Consider the following 17,407-nt stretch of genomic DNA (forward strand, 5'->3'; position numbering starts at 1 on the left):
ACCAACATAACTCAAAAATTAGGCTGTCTTTGTACCTAGTAAAGATATATTAGAATAACCGCACCACGAAGAGAAGAAAATTAATACCACTGCCCTCAGTATCAACCTTTATCCATATTACTCTCTGTTCCTAAAATCCTGGGAGGAGGAGAGGGAAGAGAGTGACATTGTCTCAGCTTCTCATCTTGCAGAAGGAAAAGTGATGTTGTCTATTTGGTTATTGACCACAGTACAGAAATGAGTCCCATAATGTCGTTTAATATATTGCTTAATCACTTATTAGTACAGGATTATTAGTATAGAAAGAAAGAAGTGAAGAAAATTTGTTCAATTTGATAAGATGAAAAAAGAATATGAGAAACAGCAAATTTAATCTAATTACATTTTTAAAAAAAAAAATTGATACTGGGGTTTGAACTCCGAGGTGCTTTACCACTGAGATACATCCCCAGCTCATTTTTAGTTTTCTTTCTGAGACAGGGTCTCAGTCATTTGCTTAGGGCCTTGCTAAATTGCTAAGACTGGCCTCCACCTTGCAATCCTCCTGCCTTGGCCTCCCATGTTGCTGGGATTACAAATGAGCACCACCATGCCAGGCTAAGAACATTGATTTTTTTAAAGTTTTTAATTAAATCTTTCCTTATATATAATCAGAGACATGATAAATTATGATATAATGGTGTATTAAGAATTGAAATGCATAAATAAATAAATAAATTTTAAACAACAGATTAAATCCTTGCAGATATAAATCAGCAATATAGTAAAATCATAATACTCATAAGTATACTTGGACCTTCAATATTTTAAAGTCTATTTCTATAACATTCAGTTAGCAGGTATTTTGTGAATGCCTATTATTAAATCTCAGAATAATCTAACATACTCCTCATCATTTCTAATACATAGATCCCAGTCACCTTGTTCATGTAACTCTCTAGTTCTTTTCTTCATTGCAATTATCATTTTCTGCAATTATCTTTTACCTTTGGTTGTTTCCTTGTTTACTGTCTGTCTTCCTTTGCTAAAATGCCATTTCTCTAAGGTCAATGTTCTTGTCTCTCTTGTTCATGGCCAGGGTTTTCCTTCCTGTGTAGTAGATGGCAGGCAAATGAGCCTTCCTTCAGCTCTCTGAACATCTCCCACGTCTAACAAAGAAGTTGTCACCTAATGGGTGACAAATTTACTCAATATTTATTGTATTAATTAAATATTTTTGTAATATCTGTTCATTCAATATTGCCTGTTAAATGGATGAGTGCATTTCTGTGAATGGAAGGATGACAGTAATCCTAAATCCCTGCCCTTGTATTGCCTGTAATTTAATAAGGGAGACAGACCACCCAACCAGTACTTCCATGATTAATATTGAAACCCTATTTTGCTAATCAACCTTTTTAATTTTAACCTGCTGAATAAAAGACAGGTATTGTTTTACAGGAATCTTCCACAACTTCCTCTAAAGAAAAGCCTGGAAAAGTAGAAGCACAAAGTAGTAACTTCCTGTTTCCTAAAGCCTGCCACCAAAGGACACGAAGCAACTCCACCAGTAAGTGTCTCATCAAAACATCTTCAGGAACAGGGCCCAAGTGCTTTTGAATATCAGGAATATCAATGATGAAGGGAGGTTTGGGATGGGTGGATCTCTTCTGATCCAGTGGGACCAAACCAAGATGGCGACTGCTTGCCTCTCTGAGAGCATTCTTTTTGGCTTATGCAGGTCCTGGCCAGCTAGAGGGCTCCGCATTGGCTTTTTGAGTTTTCTGTGGTAAACTCGTCTTCTAGCTAGGCTCCTACTGCCATGATGAGAAGATTTGGCCTGGAGGATAAGAGAAAAAGGGTTACTCTTGTTCTGATTTCTGACATTTCCTTAATCCTGAGTAAGCCACTCTGTCTCCCAGGGCTTCTGTCACCCCATCTGTAACATGATGGGGGTTGAGGCTTGAAGACTTCATGATTCTTCATTGCTGCAAATAGAATAGCTTTTATATAAAAGTCAGGAAAATGTGAAGAATGCATGAAAGTTTGAAGAAGTTAAAATCACATCAAATTATAATATTAGAAATAATCTATACTGATATTTTCAATTATTTCTCAGTTATTCTTACATATGCCTATAGGGAAAATTAGGCACATACATGAACACACATGCATCTATATCTATATCTCATGTCATTGGGAAATCTGTTGTAAACACTGTTTTTAGTAGACGTATGTCATTTCATTGTATGAACATGCACAATCTACTCTTACTAGATATTTAAGTTATTCTCAGTGTTTTGCTAACATAATCCACATTGCTGAGTTTGTAAGTGAAATTTTGTTTGTAAGTGAAATTTTGTAACATCTTAAAGGAAATACAGTGTGCCACCATATTCGTAGATAGAAATTATTTGAAAAAAAGTTACATCTGCACTGAAATACGTAGAATTTTTTCTTATTATTATTCCCTAAAAAGTATTGACATAGCATTTACATTGTATTATGAATAATCTAGAGATGATTTAAAGTATACAGAAAGACTGTGCAGGTAATATGGAGATGCTACCCTATTTTAGGCAAAGGATAGAAACACATTCATAGATTTTGGTATCCATGGGGATTCTGGGACCAATCCATATGGATTTGAAATGACTATAAACGAGGTAGTGGACTGGTGTATGGTTAAGGGCTCACTTCTGAGAAACAATGCACTTGAATTTGAATCCTGCTCCTAGAACTAAGTATTGATGTGACTTTGAACGAGTCCTTTAAAATCTCTGAATCTCTTGCTATGGCTTGAATACAAGGTGTCCTGAAGAGCTTGTGTGTGAGACAATGAAGAAATGTTCAGAGGTGAAATTAGATTATGAGAGCTGCAATCTAATCAGTGGATTAATCCACTTGATGGACTAATAATTTGAATGGACTATGGTACTAGGTGTTAATTGTAGACAGGTGGGGTCCCTGATTGCAGCCCCGTTGGTGCAGACAGAAGGTGGTCCCCACTTACGGGCCAGTCGTCAGAGATGGAAGGCAACGCAGAACGCAGAGGCCTTGCTTGTGGGTCACCAGACCAAGCTCTGCACACAGCATAAGAAATGGCAAAATAGAGCCTGGGAACCTGCTGCAGACAGGTGGAGTTGAGCACCGCAGAGATCTGGCAGAGTAGAGATGCAGGCTTACAGATCCTCTAAGATTAGAGCGTGCCAGACTATGACCCGCGTCACTGCAGGGCACTGGACCGGGGACCATACTTGGGACACAGTGGACACACAGCCTAGCCCCCTCCACTTCACCAGACACCCGGGCGCGGAATCGGGTGGTCGCCATCTTGAAAAATCTACCACATCAGTTTTGGGCAGATGTAGCAGACAGAGATTGGCACTGGAACAGGTGTGTGAGTCCCAGCACCCCCCACCCAGCCGTGATAACTCAAAACCTTTCACACCAGCTCTCAGTGGGCGTGAATAGCAGAGCCGAGTGAAACTGAAAAGGTGCCTGATCTCCAACTCCCACTCCCCCAGCTCTGATAACCCAAAACCTTTCTCGCCAACTCTCTCTCTGGGTGTGGCCATCAGAAGGAATACAGACAGAACAGGTTGCTGGTTTCCAACTGCCCCTCTCCACAGCTCTGATGACCTGGTGACTACCCAACACAGAGGTAGTGCTCCGTTGATCAGGAGCGCGGGGCAGCCAGGGTGCCGCAAGCCCAGAGTAAACCAAGGGCTTCAGAGAAGAGTCCCAGTAATTGGGGCCTGGTGGGCAGGAGAAGTGAGGGAGATAGAGATTGGGAGCAACCCAAAGAGACTGGGATTGGAGAGGCACCCAGCAGGGGAGGGAGAGCCGCCTCACACGATTGCTTCCCCCACCCTGAGGGTAGTGACTCAACATGGAATGCACAACACCACCTACTGGAAGAGAAGAAAATAGAATTCTAAGAGTGTATTTTTTTCCCTTCTTTCCTTTTTTTCTTTTTATCTTTCTCTTCTCTCTTTTCCTGTCTCTCTTTTCATTCCTTTTCTCTATCTCTTCACCTCTCTTTTTTCTTCTTCTTTTCTTTTTACTTTTCTTCCTCTTTCTCTTCCTCTCCCAACCTCCCAAGTGTTACTATTTCTACTACGTGTAAATTACTAAATGCAAATAGGCAATTCTTTCTATGCTTCTTATTGTCCTCTCAGGCACTTAGCCACCCTAAAATACCTCCTGTCTATCTCCTGTTAATAACCCCCTCCAAAGTAGCTGATATATTAACCCCCATACCCCACATCTTCCTCCCTAAACAAAAAGTCCTACACCTGACCCTCAGTTCTCTATATGCCACCAGAATCTGTATGCCTTTGATGCTAATGAATATATTTTAAGCTATAATTAAATCCAACATCTCTAGACATTGTCTCCCATCACAAAGGAGAGATCTTGGAACTATACAAGAGCAATACTAATTTATAGGAGAAAAATAATAACAAAACAATCACACACAGCTGGAAAGAAACATGAGAAACAAGAAAAAACAAGGAAAGAAAGGGCCACAAACAATGCAGAACAACTCAAAAATAGAGGAGATAATAGCTTCAGCAGAAAAAAAAATCAGATAAAGATTTCAAGTTATACATGGTCAGATGATCTGGAGTCTTAGGGAGGACTTTAGACAGCAAATGCATACAATGAAAGATCACTTTGATAATAAATTACATAAACAAATCCAAGAAGCAAAAGATCAACTCTACAGGGAGATAGAAAAAAAAAATCCTGGAAATGAAGGAAATAATAAACCAAATTAAAAACTCAAATGAGAGTGTTACCAGTAGAGTAGAACACTTATAAGTCAGAACACCAGAGAACGAAGACAAAGTACATCATCTAGAAAAGATCGTAGACAGCTCAGAAAGGATGATAAGAAACCACGAGCTGAACATCCAAGAAATATGGGATAACATAAAGAGACCAAATGTAAGAGTTATTGGAATAGAAGAAGGTATAGAGGTCAAAACCAAAGGAATGAGCAACCTTTTCAATGAAATAATTTTAGAAAACTCTCCAGACATGAAGAATGAAATGGAAATCCAAATCCTAGAAGCCTACAGGATGTCGAATATACAAAACCACAAGAGACCCACACCAAGACACATTATAATGAAAACACCCAACATACAAAACAAGGAGAGAATTTTAAAATCCACAAGAGAAAGGAAGCAGATTACATTTAGGGGTAAACCAATTAGGTTAATGGTGGATTTTTCAACACAGACTCTGAAAGCTAGAAGATCCTGGAACAATGTATTTCAAATGCTGAAAGATAATGGGTTCAAACCAAGAATCTTGTATCCAGCAAAATTAAGCTTCAGGTTTGAAGATGAAATAAAAACCTTCCATGATAAACAAAAATTAAAAGAATTTGCAGCTAGAAAACTGGCGTTTCAAAGCATCATTGGCAAAACATTACATGAAGAGGAAATGAAAAATAACAAATAAAATCAACAGTGGGAGGTAGTACAGTAAAGGAAAAACTAATCAAAGAGGAAAAACAAATCAAGTTAAATAATAAAAATAAACAAATATGGCTAAAAGTATAAATCATATCTCAATAGTAACCCTCTATGTTTATGTTAAACTCACCAATCAAAAGACATAGGCTAGCAGATGGGATTAAAAAAAAGATCCAACAATATGCTGCCTACAGGAGACTCATCTGATAGGAAAAGACATACACAGACTGAAGGTGAAAGGTTGGGAAAAATCCTACCACTCACATGGACCTTGGAAGCAAGCAGGGGGGTCCATACTCATATCAAATAAAATAGATTTCAAGCCAAAGTTAATCAAAAGAGATAAAGAAGGACACTACATACTGCTAAAGGGAGCCATTCACCAACAAGACATAACAATCATTAATATATATGCCCCCCAAAATGGTGCAGCTATGTTCATCAATCAAACTCTTCTCAAGTTCAAGAGACAAATAGATCACAACACAATAATCATGGGTGATTTTAACACACCTCTCTCACCACTGGACAGATCTTCCAAACAAAAGTTGAATAAAGAAACTATAGAACTCAATAACACGATTAATATCTTAGACTTAATTGACATATATAGAATATACCAACCAATATCAAGTGGATACACTTTTTTCTCAGCAGCACATGGTTCCTTCTCAAAAATAGACCATATATTATGCCACAGGGCAACTCTTAGCAAATACAAAGGAGTAGAGATATTACCATGCGTTTTATCCAATCATAATGGAATGAAATTGGAAATCAATGATAATATAAGGAAGAAAAATTCCTACATCACATGGAGAATGAACAATATACTACTAAATGAACAAAGGGTTACAGAAGACATCAAGGAGGAAATTAAAAAATTCTTAGAGGTAAATGAAAACACAGACACAACATATTGAAATCTCTGGGACACTATGAAAGCAGTACTAAGAGGAAAATTCATTGCATGGAGTTCATTCCTTAAAAGAAGAAAAATCCAACAAATAAATGACCTCATACTACATCTTAAAGCCCTAGAAAAAGAGAACAAATCAATAGCTAATGTAGTAGAAGACAAGAAATAATTAAAATCAGAGCTGAAATCAATGAAAGTGAAACAAAAGAAACAATTGACAAAACTAAAATTTGGTTCTTTGAAAAAATAAACAAGATTGACAGACCCTTAGCCATGCCAACGAAGAGAAGAGAGAGAACCCAAATTACTAGCATATGGGATAAAAAAGGCAATATCACAACAGACTCTACAGAAATACAGGAGATAATTAGAAATTATTTTGAAACCTTATACTCCAATAAAATAGAAGATAGTGAAGGCATCGATAAATTCTGTAAGTCATATGATCTGCCCAGATTGAGTCAGGATGATACACACAACTTAAACAGACCAATATCAAGTGAGGAAATAGAAGAAGCCATCAAAAGATTACCAACCAAGAAAATCCCAGGACTGGATGGATATACAGCAGAGTTTTACAAGACCTTTAAAGAAGAACTAATACCAACATTCTTCAATCTATTTCAGGAAATAGAAAAAGAGGGAGTACTTCCAAATTCATTCTACGAGGCCAATATCACCCTGATTCCAAAACCAGACATAGATACTTTAAAGAAAGAAAACTTCAGACCAATATCTCATATGAATATAGGAAAAGCCTCAATAAAATCCTGGCAAATTGGATACAAAAACATATCAAAAAGATCGTGCACCATGATCAAGTGGGATTCATCCCCGGGATGCAAGGTTGGTTCAATATATGAAAATCAATAAATGTAATTCATCACATCAATAGACTTAAAGATAAGAACCACATGATCATCTCAATAGATGCAGAAAAAGCATTTGACAAAATACAGCACCCCTTTATGTTCAAAACACTAGAAAAACTAGGGAAAACAGAAACTTACCTCAACATTGTAAAAGCTATCTATGCTAAGCCTCAGGCCAGCATGATTCTAAATGAAGAAAAACTGAAGGCATTTCCTCTAAAATATGGAACAAGACAAGGATGCCCTTTCTCACCACTTCTATTTAACATAGTTCTTGAAACATTGGCCAGAGCAATTACACAGATGAAAGAAATTAAAGGAATAACTATAGGAAAAGAAGAACTTAAACTAGCACTATTTGCTGCTGATATGATTCTACATCTAGAAGACCCAAAAAACTCTACCAAGAAACTCCTAGAACTATTAAATGAATTCAGCAAAGTGGCAGGATATAAAATCAACACCCATAAATCAAAGGCATTCCTGTATATCAGTGACAAATCCCCTGAAAAGGAAAACTACCCCATTCACAATATCCTCAAAAAAACAAAACAAAAAAAAAACAAAAAACAAAAAACAAACAAACTTGGAAATCAACTTAACAAAAGAGGTGAAAGATCTATACAATGAAAACTGTAGAACCCTAAAGAGAGAAATAGAAGAAGACCTTAGAAGATGGAAAGATCTACTTTGCTCATGGATAGGCAGAGTTAATATTATTAAAATGACCATACTCCCAAAAGCACTATACAGATTCAATGCAATTCCAATCAAAATCCCAATGGCATTCCTCACAGAAATAGAAAAAGCAATTATGAAATTCATCTGGAAAAATAAGAGACCAGAATAGCTAAAGCAATTCTAAGCAGAAGAGTGAAACAGGTGGCATCACTTTACCACATCTTAAACTGTACTACAGAGCAATAGTAACAAAAACAGCATGGTACTGGCACCAAAACAGGCTGGTGGACCAATGGTACAGGATAGAGGACACAGAGACTAACCCACAAAACTACAACTACCTTATATTAGACAAAGGTACTAAAAGCATGCACTGGAGAAAGGATAACATCTTCAAGAAATGGTGTTGGGAAAATTGGAAATCCATGTGCAACAAAATAAAATTGAATCCCTATTTCTCACCATGCACAAAAGTTAACTCAAAATGGATCAAGGATCTAGGAATCAAACCAGAGACTCTGCATCCAATAGAAGAAAAAGTAGGCCCTAATCTCCATTACATGGGGCCAGGCCTCAATTTCCTTAATAAGACACCTATAGCACAAGAAATAAAACCAAGAATCAACAAATGGGATGAATTCAAACTAAAAAGTTTTTTCTCAGCAAGAGAAATCATATGTGAGGTGAATAGGGAGCCTACATCCTGGGAACAAATTTTTACCCCTCAAACATCAGGTAGAGCTCTAATCTCTAGGATATACAAAGAACTCAAAAAGTTAAACACCAAAAAATACCAAATAACCCAATCAACAAATGGGCTAAGGACCTGAACAGACACTTCTCAGAAGAGGATATACAATCAATCAACAAATATACGAAAAAATGCTCATCATCTCTAGCAATCAGAGAAATACAAATTAAAACTACTCTAAGATACTATCTCACTCCAGTAAGAATGGCAGCCATGATGAAGACAAACAACAACAAGTGCTGGTGAGGATGTGGGGGAAAGGTACACTCATACATTGCTGGTGGGACTGCAAATTGGTGCAGCCAATTTGGAAAGCAGTCTGGAGATTCCTTGGAAAGCTAGGAATGGAACCATTTGACCCAGCTATTCCTCTTCTTGGACTATACCCCAAAGATTAAAAACAGCATACTACAGGGACACAGCCACATCAATGTTTATAGCAGCACAATTCACAATAGCTAGATTGTGGAGCCAACATACATGCCCTTCAGTGGATGAATGGATAAAAAAAAAAAGTGTATATATACACAATGGAATATTACTCAGCACTAAAAAATAATAAGATCATGGCATTTGCAGGGAAAGGAAGGCATTAGAGCAGATTATGCTAAGTGAAGTTAGGCAATCCCCAAAAAACAAATGCCAAATGTCTCCTCTGATATAAGGGGGGTGACTCAAAATGGGGAAGAGAGGAAGAGCATGGGAAGAAGATTACCTCTACATAGGGAAGAGGGGTGGGAGGGAAAGGGAGGGAGAAAGGGAATTGCATGGATGGTGGAAGGAGACCCTCATTGTTATACAAAATACACATATGAAGATGTGAGGGGAAAAAAGAATAGTGCTACCTTAGATTAGGTAGAGAGAAGTGATGGAAGGGGAGAGGTTGGGGAGATAGGAAGGATAGTAGAATGAAGCAGACATTTTTATTTTTACTGTATATATGTGACTGCATGACCAATGTGATTCTGCAACCGGTACACTCAGAAAAGTGAGATATTGTATCCCATGTGATTCAGATGTATGATACGTCAAGGTCATTGTACTGTCATGTGTAACTAATTAAAACAAAAAAATAATTGTAGACAGGAGAAACGTAACTGGAAGATGAAGGTCACTGGGGTTTATATTTCATCCTTTGGGGTTTGTATTTTGTCCCTGGTTCCTTGGGCTTTCTCTACTGTGTCCTGGCTGCCATGATCTCAGCAGCTTTCCCCTACCATGCCCTCTGCCATGGTGCTCCTTCACCACTTCAGGCCCAGAGCCCTGGAGTGACCAGCCATGGCGGAACCTCTGAACTGTGAGGCCCCTCTAAGCTGTTCTTCTCAGGCTCTTTGATTACTGAATGAAACAGTGATGTACAATGAGAAGCTGACTAACATATCTCATATTGTTCTGCAGTAGGGTGCAACATTCTTAATTGATAACATCCTATTTTAAACTTTTTAAGATATAAACTTTAACTTTTTCCCCCTTTAGAATAATTTCCTAGAAATGAAATTTAGGGTCAAAAGATAGGTGTAGTTTTAAGCTTGAGATCTGTATGGCCAAATTTTAGTAACTAATATTCCTTCAGCAATATATATGAATATCTATTTCTTCAATCACAGGCCACACTGGAGTGTAATTTTTAAAAATAATGGTAATTCAGATTCTTCTCTAGTCCCCATTTCTCCCCACCGATTTTGGGTTTCTTTCTGTCTTGCTTTGCACCCAGGACCAGTTATACAATTTGTGGGGCTCTGTATAAAAAAGATAAAGTGGAAGCCCTGTTCAGAACGATTAAGAATTTCCAAATGTCATCAGCCTGGTGTTAAACCAAGCTGGGACTTTTCCAGTTACAACCCTGGTGGCCTCATAGGCTACATGCCCATGAAGCCAGCTCTGCTTGTACCCTGGGACCTGACCCCTTCCTACAGAGTCACCCTCTGATTTCTGGTTGAGTTCAGTCACTGAGAGACTTCCACAGGATACTGGTGCTGGAAGAGAGCTGCTGGGGTATTTCTTTCCTGTCCTCTGGCTTGACAGCTTCCAGTACCTAAGGATGCCTTGCTAGTCTCCTAACTCTGCCCACCTCTGTAAATCGCCCCTCTGTTCAATTCTCAAAATCCAAGCCCAGTGTGACTTTTGCATCTTGCTCAAACCATGACTGATGCACTGCTTTATAAAGTAAACCAAAAAGAGGTCCTCCACACACAGGTGAGGTTGAAACCTTCTTCATATATTTATAACATACATACCGTATATTTTTGCTGAGCTTGCCTAGTTTTCTATTGTCATTCATTTATTTTAAAAAGCCGCTTGGTTAAATTAATATTTCACAGTAATATTTCTTAAAATACTTTTTCAAATTTGTTGTTATTTTAATTTTTTTAACCTAAGATATCTTAACCTTTATATCATCAAATTTTTTGATCTTTTTTTTTTTTGATGTGAAAGCTTCTCTGCAGATCTGAACCCATAGCAGGAACAGGAGCCCCCACCCCCCATGCATGAGGGTTGCCTAGATCATAGAGGGCCCAAGCAGAGGTGGGTGTGGCCTGAGCATCTTGGTGCTGGGTTTGCCCATCACTCTGCAGTTGACTGACTCTGAACCATTCCAAAGTTGCAGCCTGTTTGCATGTCCTTATTTCCTCTGAACCCAAACCACGCAGTGCTGTCCTTCTTCAAACTGCGGGTCAACCTTGCACTGCCATGGTCAGGAAATGGAGTGACTGGGATCCTGGAGGCCTGGGTTAGGATCCAGACTTCTTTGTTTGCTGCTCTGAAGCCCTCTGAGCTTCCATTTCCTCACTGATGCATAAGAGAGGAAACTCCAGCAGGTTCCCTCCCCCGCCCCCCACCGCCCCTGGCAAACTAATGATGGCTGTGTGCCTCATCTGGAGAGCCTGACAAACATACAGGTTGCCCCCGACCATGCCAGTGTGGAGAATGGACTCAGTAGGTTGGGTAGGGCACTGAAATCTGCCTTCTTATTAAACACCCAGAAAAATATGATGCTCAGGAAGATTTGGATTAGAACCCCAGGCTCTCCTCCCAACTCTGACCCACAATGATGTGTCTCCCTTTCCAGAGTGTGGTTTTCTAAATCCTCTGGCTTCTTCTCTCTCTTGGTCCACTGGGATACACTGACCACCTACCTGTACTGAAGCCGCTGCTGGGAGCAGCTGTCCTGGCAGGGAAAAGTTTCCTCCGTCACTCTTGGAGCCCTGACGGACCAAGACTCTCCCTTTTCCATCACTCCTCTGTCCCTTTTGTCACTTCCCTTTGGCATCTCACATTCTGTCACGCTCATTCTCTCCTCTTTTTTTCTCAACCTACCCTGGCTAGTGGCTTCCTCTCTTCAGCTTATAAGCAACCTAAAGTCTTTCCTATCCTAAAAATAAAAGCAAATCCCAAACCTTGGTCCATTCTTTATTTTCTCTGAACTACCAATTTATCTCATGTTTTTCCTTGGGGGAATTTTCCACAAAGGCCTGTCCGCTAACTTGAGGGATGCTGTAGTAGTCCTTTTAAAAATCTATTTTTAGCCCTTTTAAAAAATTGTTCAAATTTTGAGTTGCTGAGGGTGGCCTCAAACTTGAAATCCTCCTGCCTCAGTCTCCCCGATTGTTATGATTACAGGAGTGTGCCACTGTGCCTAGCATCACCTGTTTCTGTTAACTGTTTTTTATTTTTATTTTTATTTTTTGAGAGAGAGAGAGAAAGAGAGAGAGAGAGAGAGAGAGAGAGAATTTTAATGTTTATTTGTTTATTTTTAGTTCTCGGCGGATACAACATCTTTGTATGTGGTGCTGAGGATTGAACCCGGGCCACACACATGCCAGGCGAGCGCACTACCGCTTGAGCCACATCCCCAGTCTTTCTGTTAACTTTTTAAAATATGGCTGCTAGAAAAATTTCAATTGTATTTCAGCTGGGACATGCTGCTCCAGACAATTGTGGATTAAATCAGATAATCTGTGAGGGTTTTCCAACTGTATGCAGTTGTATGCAGTGAGTTGTTTGGGCGAAATGAAGTCTGGAATTCCCACGAAGAAGAGGAAGCGGAATTCTTTGCATTTTCTTAGATCCCAAAGATTGGAATCGTCTCTTTGTGGGAGGTGTGCACATACCTGGGTGTGAATTGGTGTATAAGAAGTAGATCCTCCCCGTCCCCTTTGTCGCCCTTGGTTCAGTTCCACCTGTCCTGGGGACACTTGGGGCTTTTTTCCTCTCTCTCCTTGCTGCTTGACATGCAGGAGATGCATGTGAACTCTTGCAGAGTTGATCTTTCACTGCACCCTGCAATAGGGATGCATGAACAGAGAGAATAAAAGTGCCACCCAGGTCTTCAACAGCCGTCTCTCCCCATCGTGCACCTGTTACTGGATGCTAAAGGGTTTATGTTTGCATCAGCCCTGGCTAATGAGGGTTCGGTGGGGGCTGATTTTGTTCCTTATAAGGAGCTTTTCATCTTGAGAACACAAATGATCTCTGCCTGCTTTTCCTCTCTTTGTTTAGGTGTTAATCCCTATTGCACAGGAGAAATTGATTTTCCAATGACCAAGAAATCTGCAGCTTCCACTGACAGACAGCCTTATTCTCTGTGTAGTAACCGGAAATCCCTCTCTCAACAACTGGACTGTCCAGCAGGAAAGGCTGTGGTAAGAATAAAGGGAGAGGAAGCTGGGGAATTGGGAGGGAAGGGAGGGGCCAATGTTAGTAGTGGCTGAAGAAATTTTCCCAATAGTCCTGTGTCCTGTGTCCTGACCAGAAGAGGGTCTTGAATCACATTAGGCAAAGAACCACACTAGGAATGGACATCTATTGAGCGCCCTCTCGTGCCAAGAACTTGTAACTGCAGCCACTTCTATGCAATTAGGAAGTAATAGGTAGTAAAACTCCTTATGTGCAGGCTCATAAGGCATTATGTGGACCCCTTTGTTTCATCTGCACAATAATCTGCAGCGGTAGGTCAGGGAACTGCAGGTTGGACAGGTTAAGGAATTTATGCAAGTTCACATTGCTAATAAGTAACAGGGCTGGGATTGAAGTCAGCTTTATGACTCCAAAGCCTATGCATCCTATGATTAGGATTACCTTATAAACATTGTCACTATTCTTAAAACAAGCTGAGAAAGGAACACATGATTAGACCCATTTCACAATGTGCAAACAGGTGTGGCAGTCCATGTCCTTCTCTTGCAGATTGGGAGCCGAACAGACACAAAGCACAGTGTCCTCTGCACATGTCACTCCCTCCTGCCGGTGACGCCCCCTCCTGTCCTTTCCCTGAGCATTTTCTCAGTGACTCATGCTGCCACTCATATCACACAGTGTCCTCTGTCTGTAGTGTCTTGTCCCTTCTCTCATCTCTGTTATTAGAAATGCTGCCCCCAAACCTTCCCAACACCTCCCCTGCCTGGAAGCATTCCGGGTACCCCCAGCTGCGTGGGCCTCATGATCTTTTTAAATGCTCATCAAGAGGTGCCTGTATCTCTCTCACAGTGTTCAGCAGCCTGGCTTGTTAGTGCCATTTGTTTTAGTGCCTGACCTCCCAGCTGACCATGGGCTCTCCAAAGATGGGCTCCAAAGTCCAATTTGTTTGATTCCTTGCATGGTACATGGTAGATGCTCAGTAAATTTTATTTCTATTTTCCCTTCCCTTCCTTAGATCATTATTTTTCACTTTCAAACTGGCCATGTTGGTGTCCCAGTGTCAGAAGAAGATAGCTTTCAAAGTGACTCCCTGAGCTGAGATCTCTCTCAACCCCTGGGTTTCTGGAAGCCCACTGGAGCCATCTAAAATCTAACATTTGCAGCCAGTACTCATCCTTAAGGCTTGGGATACTGATAGGGAGGCACTTCCTGAGAAGTTGGCCTCTTATCTTTGATGGCTCATACTTTAGGGTTCTAGTCTCTGGAAACAGGAGGCTCATCTGACCAGTATGGATGGGCTACAGGTCAGTTAGTAGAAGCTGTCTGGAAGGATGTGTTGAAGAGCATCGAAAGGGCCACATCTAACCCCTTAATGTTTAATCCAAAGCATCAAGGGGCCCTATCATTCATGTATCTAAGTATCTATCTATGTATTTATCTATCATAAGAAATGGGCCACGTAAGTATGGAGGTGGGTGAATCTCAAGATCTGGAGACCCAGAAGGCATTATGTGGACGAGAAGAGCTAAAGGTTTAGTTAAAGTCCATGTTCAGAGGTCTGAGATCCAGGAGAGCTGATGGTATAGTTTCTGACTGAAGTTCTGCAGGAAGAACCAATATTTCAGCTGGAGTCTCAGGGCAGGAGGAGAGCTGCCACAGGTTGTAGGTGGTCAGGCAGGATGGATTCTCTTACTTAAGGGAGTGTCAGCCTTCTGTTCAATTCAGGCCTTCAACTAACTGGCTGAGGCCCATCCACATCAGGAAAGGTAATTTACTTTGTCTACTGATTTAAATGTTAATCTCATTCAAAAGCACCCTTGAAAACACACAGAACAATCCAGATATGGTGGCATATACCTGAAATCCCAGCTACTTGAAAGACTGAGGCAGGAGGATTTTAAATTTAAGATAAGCTTAGCAACTTATTGAGACTCTGGTTCAAAATAAGATTCAAAAGGGCTGGGAATGTAGCTTCATTGTAGAATACATGCCTAGCATGTGTGAGGCCCTGGGTTTGATCCACAGCACTGAAAAAAAAAAAAAAAGAATGTTTGACTAAATATGTGGAAACCTCATGGCCTTGTCAAGTTAACACATAAAATTAGCTATTACAGATGCCCACATGTCTTCAAACCAGCACTGCAAGGGCAATGGCGAGGAGAAGAGCTGCTTCTATAAAGGAGGGAGGGAAAGTGGGGCCCACAGCCTTGGGAGGGCCTTAGGGCTACAGGACTTATTTGGTGGGGCCTTTGGGGAGCTCACCCAACTAGATGTGGGCAGCTGCAAGCCGGCAAGAGGAAGAGCACTGAGAGATGATGAGCTGCTTGTCCAGGCAGTGACAGTAATGAGCAAACCTGCATCCTAGGTTTGCTCCCTGTCAGTCATGTTTGATGTAGATTCTTTTATTTAATTGTCATCCAGAGAGGTATAAAACCAAGAGAGTACAACCCAAACAGCTCAGCACTTTTTTAAAAATATTTTTTTCCTTGTCAAAGACTTTTGTTTTTATTTATTTATTTATTTGTTTATATGTGGTACTGAGGATCAAACCCAGGGCCTCACACATGCCAGGCAAGTGCCTTACCACGGAGCAATAACCCCAGCCCCGGTCAGTACTTTTAATATCCATCATTTATAGGTGACAAAACCAAGGCTCAGAGAAATTAAGTGGTGTTCCTAGGTGACCTAATCAGTAGGTGGGGGAGCAGCAGGATGTGAAGACAGGCAGATTCAGAGCCCAGGCCCTCCTCCATGGCTCTCCTGCCTCCTCTGCCCAGGTACCCTGAGGACAGAGTCTGCCCAGGAGTCAGCAGCCTAGGCTCCTGGTCCTACATCCCAGAGCTCAGTGAGTAGGAACCATTTAACTGCCTGGTGTATTTGCAACTTGTGTTCACTTTGGTTGAAGCCCCAAAGGAAGCCCCAAAGAGTCTTTCTAGGTCATAGAAGGTTAAAAGAAGCCAGTAGCAATAAGAAGCATCATTGAAGCACGTTCTAAGCATTTTCCTAGAACTAGTCTCCAAAACAACACCTTTAGGCAGGCCCTGTTAGAACCATGATCTTACAGTGGAGGAAACTGAGGGACAGTTGCCTAAGCTACTTCCCTAGGGTCACCAGCTGATAACTGACTGAGCCATGAAAAGAATCCAGGCAAGGAGGTTCCAGAGCACCCTCTTAATCACCGGGCTGTATTGCCTTCTCTGGGGCAACTCCCTGGGGCACAATATGCCTCTATGTAGCATCCTTTGCTTCTCCTATGCACGTAGCTAACTACCTGTCTTCTTCCCCCAGAATTTAAATTCCAACTTTATAAATCTTTGGGTTTTTGCATTCTGGGCCACTACCCGGTACCTACTGTAAATGTTTCTTGAATTGAATACCATTTGTAGAGCGCATTCCTGCCAATTGGACCTTGGCTTTGGGGACTTGTCCTGGGGCAGTGTGGTGGTCTGTGACCTTAAGCTTTTGCTGCTGGGAGACAGGCTGGGTACAGCTGGCTTCTTGGGCTCCTGGAACCAGCTCCCGCCCACCAGAGTGCCAGATTCCATTAACCATGTTCTAGTTCTTGTGCTGTGGGCCCTGGGGAGAGAGGGGACTTGGCTCCTGTCCCTGGCTGGGTCTTCTGCCTTCCCTGGGAGGTATGTGCTGTTGTTCCACATGATTCATCTCTGCCTGCCCTGGTTCCTTGTTGCAGAGCGCTTCGAGACCAACACGATCACTGAGCACAGCTCAGCTTGGGCAGCCATCTGGGGGCCTTCAGGCTTCGGTCATCTCCAACATCGTGCTGATGAAGGGCCAGGCCAAGGTGAGCAACGACCACTGCCAACAGGGAGTCGCGGAGCAGCACCTCCTACGTCAAGGGAAGGATGGGAACAGGAGAATCAGGCATCCCCATGAGTCAGAAAAATTCAGTCTTTTGAACTCAGAGCCAGCTGAGTTTCAAGCAACACACATTCTTCTCATTAGACGAAGTGATCATTTTTTCTCATTGAGGACACCATTCTTCACCCACTGCCTTATCACTTTCAAAGCTTTTTCCCTAAATCCTTCTTGGCATGATATTTTTCAGGCCTCTTTTTAT

At 41.0% G+C, this 17,407-nt stretch overlaps 1 protein-coding gene across 4 annotated transcripts in view; it reads left to right on the forward strand.

Moving 5' to 3' along the window:
* Window positions 1-17,407, forward strand: part of Il16 (interleukin 16) — a 94,551-nt gene that overhangs the window by 34,737 nt on the left and 42,407 nt on the right. For 3 of the 4 annotated variants that reach the window (XM_076848751.2, XM_076848752.2, XM_076848753.2), the window contains exons 2-4: window positions 1,441-1,549; window positions 13,192-13,334; window positions 17,021-17,131. In XM_076848751.2, the coding sequence (XP_076704866.2) occupies window positions 1,441-1,549; window positions 13,192-13,334; window positions 17,021-17,131 (363 nt within the window). The remainder of the gene's footprint in view (window positions 1-1,440; window positions 1,550-13,191; window positions 13,335-17,020; window positions 17,132-17,407) is intronic. The other variant, XM_076848750.2, reaches the window with a different exon arrangement.

Source organism: Callospermophilus lateralis, chromosome 3 (genome assembly GCF_048772815.1).
Source record: "Callospermophilus lateralis isolate mCalLat2 chromosome 3, mCalLat2.hap1, whole genome shotgun sequence".
Classification (NCBI taxonomy): domain Eukaryota; kingdom Metazoa; phylum Chordata; class Mammalia; order Rodentia; family Sciuridae; genus Callospermophilus; species Callospermophilus lateralis.